At 46.8% G+C, this 12,996-nt stretch overlaps 1 protein-coding gene across 1 annotated transcript in view; it reads left to right on the forward strand.

The window, feature by feature from the left end:
* Positions 1-8,327, forward strand: part of CFAP52 (cilia and flagella associated protein 52) — a 21,149-nt gene extending 12,822 nt beyond the window's left edge. The window contains exons 8-14 of the mRNA XM_009637722.2: positions 619-789; positions 2,648-2,796; positions 3,848-3,993; positions 6,135-6,286; positions 6,930-7,032; positions 7,189-7,300; positions 8,152-8,327. Of these exons, the coding sequence (XP_009636017.1) occupies positions 619-789; positions 2,648-2,796; positions 3,848-3,993; positions 6,135-6,286; positions 6,930-7,032; positions 7,189-7,300; positions 8,152-8,327 (1,009 nt within the window). The remainder of the gene's footprint in view (positions 1-618; positions 790-2,647; positions 2,797-3,847; positions 3,994-6,134; positions 6,287-6,929; positions 7,033-7,188; positions 7,301-8,151) is intronic.
* Positions 8,328-12,996: the final 4,669 nt, after the last annotated feature.

A 12,996-nucleotide genomic window follows, 5' to 3' on the forward strand; every position in this document is an offset into this window, starting at 1 on the left:
AAAGAGTAGTATTTGCCATCTTAAAAGGGTTTGTTGGAGGACATGGGATTGTAAAGGAGGGCTCTGCTAATTTTATAGGCACATGGCTGGAAGTGCTGGAGTACACGCAAGGCTTTTTTTCTGCATACAAAATAGAAAGCTGCAGGCGTCATTTCCCCACATGTGATTTGACAACTGGTCTCACAGTTACTCATTTTGCATTGTTTGAATAGCCAACTCAGGCGTACAGTTCTGCAAGCGTAGCTTTGTATGATTGAAATTATTCCCAGAAAATCGAAACTGCCTGGAAATATTCTTGAATACGGGATATTTAAGTGCACTTGAGCAAGAATATCAACAAAGACGCTGTTACCTCAGGCCCTGGTCCAGAAAAGAAGGTCTCCAAAGCACTGCCTCTGCAAACCCTGGCAGGGTAGCAGGTGGGACAGGCCAGATCGTATGAAGTGTTAATGGGAATGAATGTTAGTCCTGACCACATTCTTGCATATTGATATCACCACCTACTATGGAGCTTTTTGGGGAAGCAGAGAAAGTCAAGACTCTATAAAGCCAGGGGAAAAAAGAAGCTGGAAAAGAAGTACCTTGAGGTCAGGCCAAACCTCTGCTTTCTCTTAACAGGAAAATTCAAGTTCAAGGTGCTGTCACTTCCCTGACATGTAGAGGCCAGGGTCACCAGTTCTTTGTAGGGACGAATGAGTGCCAGATTTATCGAATTAACTACACTGTGTTTAAAGAGGAGCTGATTGCTGCCTGTCATAACGAAGCTGTCCACGACATCGTTTTTCCTTTGTGAGTATAACTGGCTGGGATGCTTTTGGCTGGCAAAGTAATCTGCCAGTAAGGTCAGGCTACCTATGTAAACATGTTTTAACCAACAGGAGCCCAAAGCCTATTAACATCCTTACAGAGTGGTTCATATAGGCAATGCTGTCACCTACCAGTGAAATGCAAGGGTGACGGTGAGTGGCCGCTCAAAAACAGAAGGCAGTGATTCAGTCTGAGAATTGGAAAAACCATTCTGCAGAAAGAATTCTAAATAAAAAGACTGGAATGATTTATGTTTGGGTAACGGCTGCAATGGCAGCCTCCCTGTTTTCTCTGAGGGTTGGTGCTATGAGATGTTGGCCCCTTACTCTGCCAGCAGTGTGAATCCCAAAAGTCTGCTGCTGCCTGCCCTGTGGCAGCTAGGGCTTGTAGAGGTGTCTGCTTTTCTACCTGCCTGTAATGTTGGCTGAAACCTGACTGACAGAGCTGTTCAAAGAGGCTTTTTGGGTCTGTCAGCCTCGCTTATGATTTCATCTTTGACAAGACGGCATGTTATATTAAATTTGAGGCTTGTGACGAGAGATGTTGGGTGTGTCCTCTGTCTACTTTTGCCTCATGAGCAGACAGCAAACGTTCCCTCTTCCTGTATAGTAGGATCGTGATGCTTTATTTAAAAGAAAAAAAACCACAATGGATTGGTTGTTTCTTCCTCAAATAGAGACTGGGAGTTTGATCCCAATGAAGGGTTTTATTTTTGGCATGTTGTTGGTGCATCGCTTCTTGACACGGCCCAAAGGATCAAATCTCATCAAGGTACAGTGAAGTGCACGATCCAAGATGCCTTCCCTGCATGTCACCAGCCTGAAAAATCCGCATCCTTTGAATTTAATGAGTAAATCATCTGGAGCTTTAGGGTGCTCTGATGCTAATACACCTGACTGGCGTGTCTGTGGCACAGAGGGATCTGGATGAGTTGGATTTAGTGATAATTGTGAGGACTGCAGGGCTACATCCTTGCAAATATGTTTAAACTTCTTATCTGTTAACTGCTCTTGAACAGAGCATATCACTGATTGGCAAATACAGGCTCAATTTCCCTTTCTGGCTTATTTCAGAATACTCCAACTGCTGATGTTATCCTGCTTTCTAAAGCATCCTTGCAAGCTGGGCTTGAAAGGGGCCACACTTTTGTTGTGCCCGTTTTCTCCGTCCTGGTTCATCTTTCCAGGCATTGATGGTGACGTTGAACAAAAGCTTGTGGTACCTTTCTAGATTTCACTGTCTGTCATATCCCTAGGACGTATGGTTTAGAGCTTATTTCAAAGCACTCCGTCCCGTAGCTTTTGAAATGCTGCAGGTCTTTTTTTATTCAAACTTGTATAACAAGTATATTGCGAACAGGCTTTTGCCATCGTTTCTGTTGCCTTCAGCGATGTTGAATAGGAATCATCTGGTAAGCAAGATAAAAAATGACATCTTTACAATATGAGGCTGCTGTTAGTCCCTGATGTTAAATTTGGGCAGTCAGCTTCTCTACGCCCGCTTTTGTGTCTATTATATGCAACATGTGAAGTTGTTTGGAGATTGAATATGGGAAATAAATGTCACAACTTCACCCAAAGTAGAAAGAATTATTTTAGTTTCACCTTAATGTAACTGTTTCTTAAAATGCATCTTTGAATAGAAACCAAACCAGGGGGATTTTACGTGAGAAAGGTGATCCTATGAAAAAGGCCTTTGTCTTAACCATGGTGATCCCTGTTGGGAAGATTACGGCTGCATGTTAGAAACAGCTACACTTTGAAGGATGATTTAAGATCTGACAAAGAAAGAAGCGTTTTCTGTATGCCCCTCCTCATTATCGCTCCTCTGAAATCTCCAGGGGAACTTCTGACTTGTTTGCTACCTGCTCCAAAAATGATATTCGGGTGTGGCACACCCCAGAAAACAGGGAGCTCCTACGAATCATCATCCCCAACATGACCTGCCATGCCATAGAGTTTATGAGGAACGGCAAGAGCATCATTTCAGGTAATGATCAGTCCAGACCCATGGTTGAGTCCAGTCTTTTTAAGTGTTGCCAAATTTAATAAACATCAGCATGTTAGAATGAAGAGAGGTTTAAATTGGGAATGGATTTAAATTCAGTTAATTGCCTGACCCAAAGGCCTCTTGCTTGCAGCAGGTCCGATGAACTTTGCTCATGGCCCCCAGTATCCTGGTGCTGTGGTTACAGTGTCTGTGGAAGGCGAGGTTTTGAGAGATCGCTTTAGATGTTAATTCCAGCAATTCCAAACTCAGTCCAGTCTTATTCAAAAGATCTTGTAGCCTGGAGAAGAGGAGGCTGAGGGGAGCCCTTATTGCTCCCTACAACTGCCTGAGAGGAGGGGGGAGCCGGGCGTGGTGGTGTCAGGCTCTGCTCCCAGGTAACAGGCGATGGGACAAGGGGAAATGGCCTCAAGTTGTGCCAGGGGAGGTTTAGGTTGGACATTGAGAAAAATTTCTTCCCCACAAGGGCTGTCAAGCACTGGAAGGGGCTGCCCAGGGAAGGGGTCGAGTCCCCATCCCTGGGGGTATTTAAAAGCCAGACAGACGAGGTGCTTAGGGCCAGGGTTTAGTGGTGGGATGGCAGGGTTAGGTTAATGTTTGGGCTTGGTGAGCTTAAAGGTCTTTTCCAACCTAAACGATTCTATGATTTTATGACCTAATTCTGAAATATTAATCTTGTATGCAACAGATTAACCTGTGATGTACGTAAACCACCTTTTGCATAAACCCTGCTACCCATCACCATATGCAAATTTCTTTCACAGGAGTGACTGCAGTCCTAGTGCAGCAATGCAATCCCCCCATTCTTACCAAACCAATTTGCCCATAGCCAGAACCAACAAGGAATTCCATTTCAGTGGTTTATTTGAGGCTATCGCTCTGCGGGCTCACCTACAGTTCAGTGGTTTTCACGCGTATACTGGTGATCTAACAGGGTGGGCCTTATAAAGGAACTTAATAAAAAAATGGGTTCAATAAAAAAATGTGAGGGAAGTCTGTGCGCCTAGGTAATCTTTTTCTTTTTATTGATCAGCTTGGAATGACGGGAAAATCCGCGCCTTCATGCCAGAGACTGGACGGCTAATGTATGTGATTAATCATGCCCATAGCTTGGGAGTGACGGCAATCGCTGCTACAAGTGACTGTAAACACATCATTAGTGGAGGAGGTGAAGGGCAGGTAATTTTTGCTTAAAAACCTGGAGCAGCTCCGTGCTCTCATCCTGGGGCCTGCGAATTGTCTGTAACTGCTTAGTCAGAACGTGAGCTATTCTTAGCTTTCACTTGAGCAAAGGACTGAGTTCAAAAATATTAGCCCTTCATATATGCAAATCTCTTCCTCTCTGAGAGCGTAATGTAAAATAATGCCCTGATTTCTGCTGGCATGGTAGTCTTGGAAATCCTTCTAATGCAAAACATGCTCTTAATCCTTTTTGTTCATTTGTCTCTCCTCTATATTTGGCTTATCTGCATTAGTCATTGTTTGCAAGCCTCCGTCTAACTGTGCTCTAGCACAGATTTTCTTTCTGTCATTGCTTTGGAAGCCTGTTGCCTGTCCAGCTTGACCCGTGTGAATTCATTTAATAGCACAAAGTTCACTTTATATCCCTAGAGTATCTATGGGGTATCTTCCTAGTTTTCTGGGATGGTACTATCTGGTTTAGGGGATGGTGTTAATAAAAGACTCTTATAATAACAACTCAGTTTCTAATACAGTTATGGTAACATTCCAATACAAATAACAATAAAAATCAGAAAATATGTTGTAGGCATCATACTTGTGCAGTTCAACAATTTTTTTGCAGCCATACAAAACAAGCACCATGTACTTTGGCTACTCCATGCACTTCATATAGCGGTGGCCCTTTTCAGTCTGTAAAAGTGACACTCCTCTCCTAATGTTTAAATAATTTAAACACAGGGGGGTTATTTATATTAAAAATAATTAGACTTGGAAGGCTCATGTTCAGTTTCTTGCCTTGCTTTGGACTTCCTCTCCGCAGTCTGGCAAGCACTCAGAGCCAGACATTTAACTGCACCTGGATTCCTGACTGTGATTTAACTGCTCTGTGCTTTGTGTACCCTGACCTCAAGCGTCCGGCGTGCCGTGCTGGAGAGGGCAGGGGAAGTCTTAAAGAGTGAGGAATTGAACTTAGGTCTTCCCACTCTCAAGCTAATGTCCTAATCCTTGAACCACCTCTCTGAATCATTCCACACCTCAGCTCTCCTGCAGAGCAATAACAGCAGCACTGCCTTGTTTCACTGTGTAATGGTGTTAGAGATGATGAGCCACTTCATCCCTTCACTGATAAAAGAACAGTTAAGGACCTCGGGTGATTCGGAGGACCTAGATTCTGTATCAACACACACAGAATGGCACAGGCTCTGCTTAGTTGATCTCTGAATTGAAAAAGACAGCTGAGACAGAATTAAAGCTAAAGGTTGGTTAAGTAGAAATGAGAACTGCAGGGGAGCATTTGCAGTATTCATTCAGAACACACAAAAAAAGTGTTCTGAAATGCTAATGCTTCTGTCAGAATCAGTCATCTGGCAGTTGTGACTTTCAGGGTTGCTTAAGGGATCTGGATGCTCTGATCATTTAGCAAGTGGGAATTGGACATCCAGATCCCATAGGTAACTCAGCATCGGACTGGGAAACATGGAGGGTCAGCTCTCCCCACTTTTGAAGTCAATGTCTAAATTTCTAAATTTTCACAAGGATTTGACCTTAACGGAATGTCAAAGCGAACAGATGTCATGAAGTTTGGCACTAGCGGGACAGTAAATGCGAGTTGCGAAAGATCAGGACCTCAAAGCAGGAAGATTTTTGCTGTTCCCACCACTGGGAACAGAGGTGCTTTCAGGCACATATTTCACACCAAAGATTTGAAGAGCTGGTTTGTATTTACTTACTGGCATTATATGTAGCACAAATAGCAGGTAGCTGTTTAATATTCCATTTCAGAAGCCTTGCTCTTTGATCTTTAAAGCACCCCTGGAAATATATCATGGCCTAGATGCTTTTTACTGATTGAGAGATGAGTAAACTGATGTATGGGAGAGTGGGAACTTGGCAAAAACAAGGTCTGGGGTTAATGGTCGGGAATTCCTGAACCAAGTGGATTACACTCTTGAGAACTCAGTTCAGTTTTATGAGTCAGCTACGGGAATAACCCACAGGAAAATAGAGACAGTCTGTTGAAATTGAGCTGCTGGATGTGTTAGAAGAAAAAAAGAAGAGTTCAGGAGAGCCTTCAGCATCCTCCTGAGCTTGGTCAGGACCAGGTGGTTCAAGCACAGACATTTGTTGCTGATTTTCAGGTGAGGGTCTGGGAGATCGGTGAGAGGACTCACAAACTGGGGGAAATTCTGAAGGAGCACGTATCCGCTGTGTCCTGCATTAAGATTACGAAGAACGACCGGGAGTGTGTCACGGCCAGCCTTGATGGAACGTGCATCATCTGGGATATTGTGTAAGGAGACAGATAAGTATGGCAAGGGACCTAAAAGTGCTGGTGATGTCTCTGTTGGGTGACTGTGCCCTATTTGGGACACCACATAGAGAGGAGGAGGGGAAAAAGAGCATTAGGAAATAAAAATTACTAGAAAGAACTATCAAGTCAGGGAATGTAGAACCTCCAATGCTAGAAACTTTTTAGAAAAGTTTAGACAAACATTTGTCTCAAGTATTGTATTGGATCCTTGGGGGATCCAAGGGGATCCTTGGTCAAGGGGGTGGAGCAGGTGATTCCTAAGTTTCCCACCAGCTCCGTTCTCCAGCCCAGTGTGACTCTTGTCGAGCTGTTGCAGATCTGCAGATTTCCTGCATTTGGGTAAGGATAAGGAAATATTTGCATAGTGAAGAGGACCCAGAAAGCATTCTGGATGAAAAAATTGCATGGCCTGTGATAGCGTATCAAAAGTCTTACAAGGCAGCTGTGATGGGGAACAGAACTGATGACCCTAAATAGGCTTCATGAAACCCTGAACTCAGACCAACACCTGAAAATATCCAAGTAGAAAGAGGGATCTGATGCATAGCACAGGCAGGGAGAGTTCAGGCAGGTGTGGTTTTTGACCCCATTTCTCTATCCTGTTTCGGGGGGTGTTTTGCAGGCGTTTTGTGAGAAAACAAATGATTCTAGCCAACACGTTGTTCAAATGTGTGTGTTACCATCCCGAAGAGTACCAGATAATCACCAGTGGAACAGACAGAAGGGTAAGCACGACTGCAGGAATTCCATTTGCAGTAATTCCAAACCACAAAGTCTGGCGCTTGATGCGTGATGCCACTCCTGTACCTCCACAGAAGGTTGTTTTAGAAGGCAGTGCTGAAATCTGTGTGCTGAGCCCTCCTCTCTCATCTGCTCTCTAGATCGGATACTGGGAAGTGTTTGATGGCTCTGCAATCAGAGAAGTGGAAGGGTCTGTATCGGGTTCCATCAATGGGATGGACATCACATCGGATGGGACGTACTTTGTCACAGGTGAGTGGGTGGATGAAACTAGAAAAGAGGAGGTCATGTTAAGAGCAGGAAAAGGAAGGCAATGAACTAAGGATCTCAGTAAAGAAAGAAAAAGCTAAAAGGAGGGGTCAGCTAAGGGGGAAAATAAAGTTAATCACTGAAGAAAAATACTTAGAAAAAGGCTGTGGTTCAGACTTGGAAGATACTATGGTTCAATCTTGCAAGATGTGAGGTACAGGTGAAGACATGGTTCAGATATCTTCAAGGGAGGAATACAGGGTTTCACCTTGCCCTGCTCCTCATGGAGTTCAGCAGTGTTCACCGTGCACTTGAATGATTCGTGCAAGTGCCCTACTCCAGATGCCTGGCAGTCTCTGTTGGTTTGCAAGTGGGAATAACTCCAGGCTCCATCCAGCCTCAGGCTCACATGTTCCCCACCATCATGACAGCTCTTCTGGGAGCCTAACACTAGCATAGATGAGATAACAACTATAGTTAAAACCCGCAGATCTTGGTGTCAGCACCAGTTTTTTTAGATTAACCTCTTAAACAAATGATGGTTAAGAGCCTTCTGAAGGCTCACCATGTTATTGGTACCAGTTGCTGGCTATAGAATCATAGAATCATTTAGGTTGGAAAAGACCTTTAAGATCATCAAGTCCTATTGGTCACTGTGATCTGCTGGTGCAGGTCCTGAGCGCTCTGCTGGACACTGACTCTACTTCAGGTGAAAAGCAGTAGGTTTTGCCATCATGAAAAAAAAACTCTTCCTAAGTCAAAGGAATGCCCAAGTATGCCCTTGTCTGTAATCCGGGAACAAAAAGCAACAGAAGTCTGTGTAATCATTTGTTCATCCGTTGTGCCCAATGCAGGTGGTGACGACCATCTGGTGAAACTGTGGGACTATAACGAGGGTGCAGTGACTCACATTGGAGTGGGCCACAGTGGCAACATCACCCGTCTCAAGATCTGCCCTGGGAACAAGTACATTGTGAGCGTGAGCGCGGATGGTGCCATCCTGCTCTGGAAATACCCAGACTTGCACTAACAGCTGGCACAGGAGCTGCTGCTACCTTGGCTGGTCCTAGCAATCCTTTTCTCTGACCACTGAAGTTGTTTTAAAGCATTTGTGCTGTTAAAGGAGATACTATTTTTATACTCTCTGGTAGGCATTTACCAGATCCTTCAGATAGCCTTTCTACCAGTGAATAAACTGGTCTGGTTTTTTTTTTTCAGGAGGGCTAAGAATTTGCTGGTCTTTTTAGATTGGTGTGAAAGGACTCATCACTTCTGAAAATTGTCTTGGCTGTTGTTATAACACTTGCATGTTGTGGCTGCCACCTTCCCTGGTAGTCTCCTAGCGTGGTCCTACTTGTATGTCTGCTCATCTGTGGGCTCTCTCTCGTTTTCACATGGTCTCTCTTTCTCTTCCCTACCCCCTTCTGTCCCTCCCTTTAATGAATAATTTGTTGTGTGAATTCAGTCTTCTGTGTTCATTTTAATTTGTCTGGTCCTGATTAAGGAAAAAGCCCTCAGCTCCAACTTGGGCGTTTAACTGGGAAGCTCTTTTGAGTCAAGCTTTTAAATCTCTCTTCTCAAAGGAATACAAGGACATCGGGACTTCTTCATTCGCCGTGTCCAGTTTAAAACTCTCTCCAGGGGCCTGGTTTTCAGAAATGGGAGTGCAGTCATTTCTAAAAATGCCTGGACGTTTCCAGCTAGACACACTCAAATTCCTGGTCATTGGCCTAATTTTTCAAACGGGCTCCAAATTTACATGAAAGATGTATTTAGTCTGAGAATGAGTACCCGGTATCATATCTAGGATTAAAACCAAGTGCTGTTTGTTTAAAGATCAGCATAGGCAGCCAGCCTGTGAAGTGATGCAAGTGAAGTAAATATTTCTTTTGCAGGCGTTGAGGGCCTGTGAGAATTCTGTCATAAATTAAAATGGTAACAAAATGTTGCACTCCTTAATGTTAAGGCTTACAGATGTTTTAGTTAACTAAGACGATGATTTAAAGGCAGTGGCAGCTAGATACTGTCATACCTGTATCGATAGTGTTAGCTGTCCTGGTAGGCAATGGGGGATAGGAATTTAAAGGTACGATTGCTTATTATTATTTACGTGCCACCAAAAATGTTTACTGCTGGTAGCACAGTAAGAGTGGATCCTTTTGGACTGGCTTGGAGGGTGTGCACCCATGGTGTCCATCAAACACCACGCAAGTTGTATTCCTTCTGACTGAAATATCATATTAATGGAGTCTTTAGTGAAGGAATTAAGTCATTCCTTCCTCTTTTTCTTTGGAGTCAAGACTTGACGCTATGCAGCGATAAACGCTCCAGCAGGTTTTACAAGCTCTGCAGCAAAGCTGGCTGTGGTTTGGAAGGCAGGATCAAACCGCCGGAATGTGGGACAGACAGACAAATCATTTGTGTGCTTGTGCTAGGAGAATGAATGCCAAAGAAGAGCCTGTGAGAGCTAAGCAGGCAAGTCCCAAAGACCCACTGCACCACCAGCTCCACATGATCACCATCAGCTCCCCATGGTCACTGACAGCTCCCCATGGCACTGCCAGCTCCCTATGGTCACCACCAGCTCCCCATGGCACCAACAGCTCCCCATGGCACTGCCAGCTCCCCATGGTCACCACCAGCTCCCCGTGGCACTGCCAGCTCCGCATGCTCTCCAAGGTGTGGGGTTTTGAGATGCAGATAACTGTCCAGCAGAGTCCCACATCAGCAAAGCAATTCCATTCCCATCAGATCACACTGATCCTGTCATTACAGGTGGGAGGAGAATCCAAGTACCCATCGGGGAGCCAAAGCCCTGGTTTGGTGTGGCTCTTCCTGGGGCGTAAAGACCAAAGCCCTGGACTCTCCTCCTGCACTAGCTGGTTCTCCATGGCTTGGAGGCAGCAAAGTGAGATGGGCTTTCCTGACTCACCCGGCCACCATCACCCACTGACTCTGTGGCAGACAGCATTTGGCACTCTGAGAGTAAAGGCTGGTAAACCATGCTTTCTGTTGGCTACAGCCAGCCAGGAGGCTCAGGCCCTGTCTCTATCACCTTACAGATTTGAAAACTGAGAGTGCAGGTTCTTTGCAGAAGTCATGCCCTGCCCATCTTTTCAGTGTAAAGCAGCATCGCTTTATTGAAACCAGCCAGATTTTAAGCATGGACGCTGGCTGAACTTGCTGGCTCCAGCATAGCCAGCTGATGTAGGTGACTGCCCAGGGGGGTTCTCGGTGCACTGCGGCAGCAGCACAGCACCTCCCCTGCCCTGCAGCACAGCGTGCACACTCTGCTCCGTTAGACCCCCCTCGGTGTCCACGCACAAGTCTGTGCCATCATATCCCTGCTGCTGTAGGGGTAGGTGATTTGGGACACTGCCCCGCATAACTGTAGAGGAAATAGTGACAATAACCACATAGGCTGTGACTGCAAGTAGCTGTGTGAGCTTTCGGTTGGCTAGTGCATTGGGAAAAGGTGGGCCCCCATGGCGGAGCCAGGAGCTGGCAAGCTCAGCTGCTTTCCAAGCAGCGCTCAGCATGCAGCAGCTTGGCAGCCCTCCTTCCCCCGGCAGAGCCGTGCCCCTCCCGGCACATCTCACCCAAGCACTAAGAGCCCTATCCACTCCTTGCTAGCACGGCCAGGGTCCCCAGGGAGCCCCTGGAGCTTTACAAATGGATGTGACCTACATGAAAAACGCCGAGAAGCAGACACGCGGAGCAACCTGTGCTGCTCTTCTGCCAGAAGTCAGGTTGTGTTTGGGAAACGTGAACTGCAGTCACAAGTTTCCCCATTCTCCATTTGCCTGACGGCAGGCACGTTGTATTCTACAGCATGAATGCATTCATTATGCTATCATCAGTCACGACGAACAGCCCGGTTAATAACAGAGATCTATAATACTCGTACACAGAATCGGCCATAATGAATGGGCTATTACCGTAAAATGCTGGGAGTTTCAGTGCCCCCCTCTTCGCCAAGGCGAAGGGAGCTGCAGTCGTGTCAGCAAAAGCAAAGAGGTGTCACTGGCAGGAGGCACGCCTGCATGCCCGCTGCGCGGGCTCCCGACACCTCTGCCCCTCTATCGGGCTGAATTCACATCAGGAGGAGGAGCGGCCCAGGGCAGGACAGAAACGCAGGGGCACCACCACCGCCCCAAGCCCCCGTATGCTGTCTTGATCGATCCCAGTGACGTTAAAGTGGACTTAAAGTCTGGTCCCTGTGGGCCCAGGGGAGAGGATGAGGAGAATGTCCGTGAAAATCAGGCATGTACCGGGTTTTGGAAATGGCTTTATAATCCTTATTGTTAGGGGGAAAAAAAAAGTTATGTTAAACAGACTTCAGTGATGTCTGACTCTTGGTGAAAGCAGTCTTAGGGCACTGGGCCGTGAGATGGGAGACCCAGGTTTCCAGCTAGACCATCCGTTCACAGCACAATGCTGGGATCAGGGTCCCTTGCCACACGGAATTTGGCTTCCAAGCCCCTGGTGCTGATCCTTCTCTGTGAGCTGCTTTCTCCTGGGCTCAGGCCACGCACGCCACTGACGTGTAGCCCTGCAGAAAGGCTTGCATCACCCTTCTTGCCTTCCTGCCCTCAGCACAAAAGCTTCACAGTAAGGTTTTTTTCATAGAATAGAATCATAGAATCATTTAGGTTGGAAAAGACCTTTAAGATCATCAAGCCCAACCATTCCCCTAACCCTGCCATCCCACCACTAAACCCTGGCCCTAAGCACCTCGTCTGCCCGGCTTTTAAATATCCCCAGGGATGGGGACTCAACCCCTTCCCTGGGCAGCCCCTTCCAGTGCTTGACAGCCCTTTCGATGAAAAATATTTTCCTAAGAACACACTAGCACTTGAAGTTAAATTTTTTTGTTGTTGATTTGCACATCCCTCAGCCCCACCAGGGCATCAGCTTGTATGGAAATTAATACCCCAGTACTCGTCCCAGCCAGTGCCCAAACACACGGCTGGGCTGGGCTGCTTTGCTGCAAGAAGGGGAGCCCAGCCCTGGGCTCAACATGGGCAACAAGTCCCTGGGGACTTCAGTTTACCTGGACTTGCCAGGAAAGGTCACAGCATGGACATTGGGCTGGAAAATTGCAGGGCAAAGCCCTCATAGGGCCACAGCTGTAAACAACAGGATCTGGGGCAAAGCTTAGCAGGAGCCATCCCCTCGATCTGTAGGTGATGAGCAAGGCATCTCCACTCACTCGCGGGGGCTTTGACCGCTGCCCTGTGCTATTTTCAAGCAGTCTGGACCTTGCAGGTCCTTGCAGGGCTTGTTCCTGTGTATCGTGACCACTTCCCCAGCTACCCAGGCTTTCCTCTCTGCCAAGTATTGGGGCAGTAAGGGAGCGAAGGCATTTGGCTGGGCTCTCCTCCAGCAGCTTCCAGACCAGCCGGGCAAGGAGCCGAAGGCTGGCAGAGCCCGAGGCAGGATGGGGTTTGCCAAACCTCCAGAAAAGGCACTCCTTTTCTGCCGTCTCTCAGCAGCTCTGGACAGCCAGGCCGTGGATCTGCGCCCAGCCACGAGCGATGGCTTTATGGGGATCCTTGCTGGGTGTTGTGTCCCTACCCTGCCCCGTGCAGGCGGCTGGGGTCTGTGCTCCCCTCGGAAAGGGGAAACTGCTGCAGCCCATGACAGCCTCGAGCACCTACAGCTTCCTCGCCCAGCCGGGCGTACCTGCCGTGGCCACT

Source organism: Egretta garzetta, unplaced genomic scaffold, assembly GCF_000687185.1.
Source record: "Egretta garzetta isolate BGI_Z169 unplaced genomic scaffold, ASM68718v1 scaffold34, whole genome shotgun sequence".
NCBI classification, from domain to species: domain Eukaryota; kingdom Metazoa; phylum Chordata; class Aves; order Pelecaniformes; family Ardeidae; genus Egretta; species Egretta garzetta.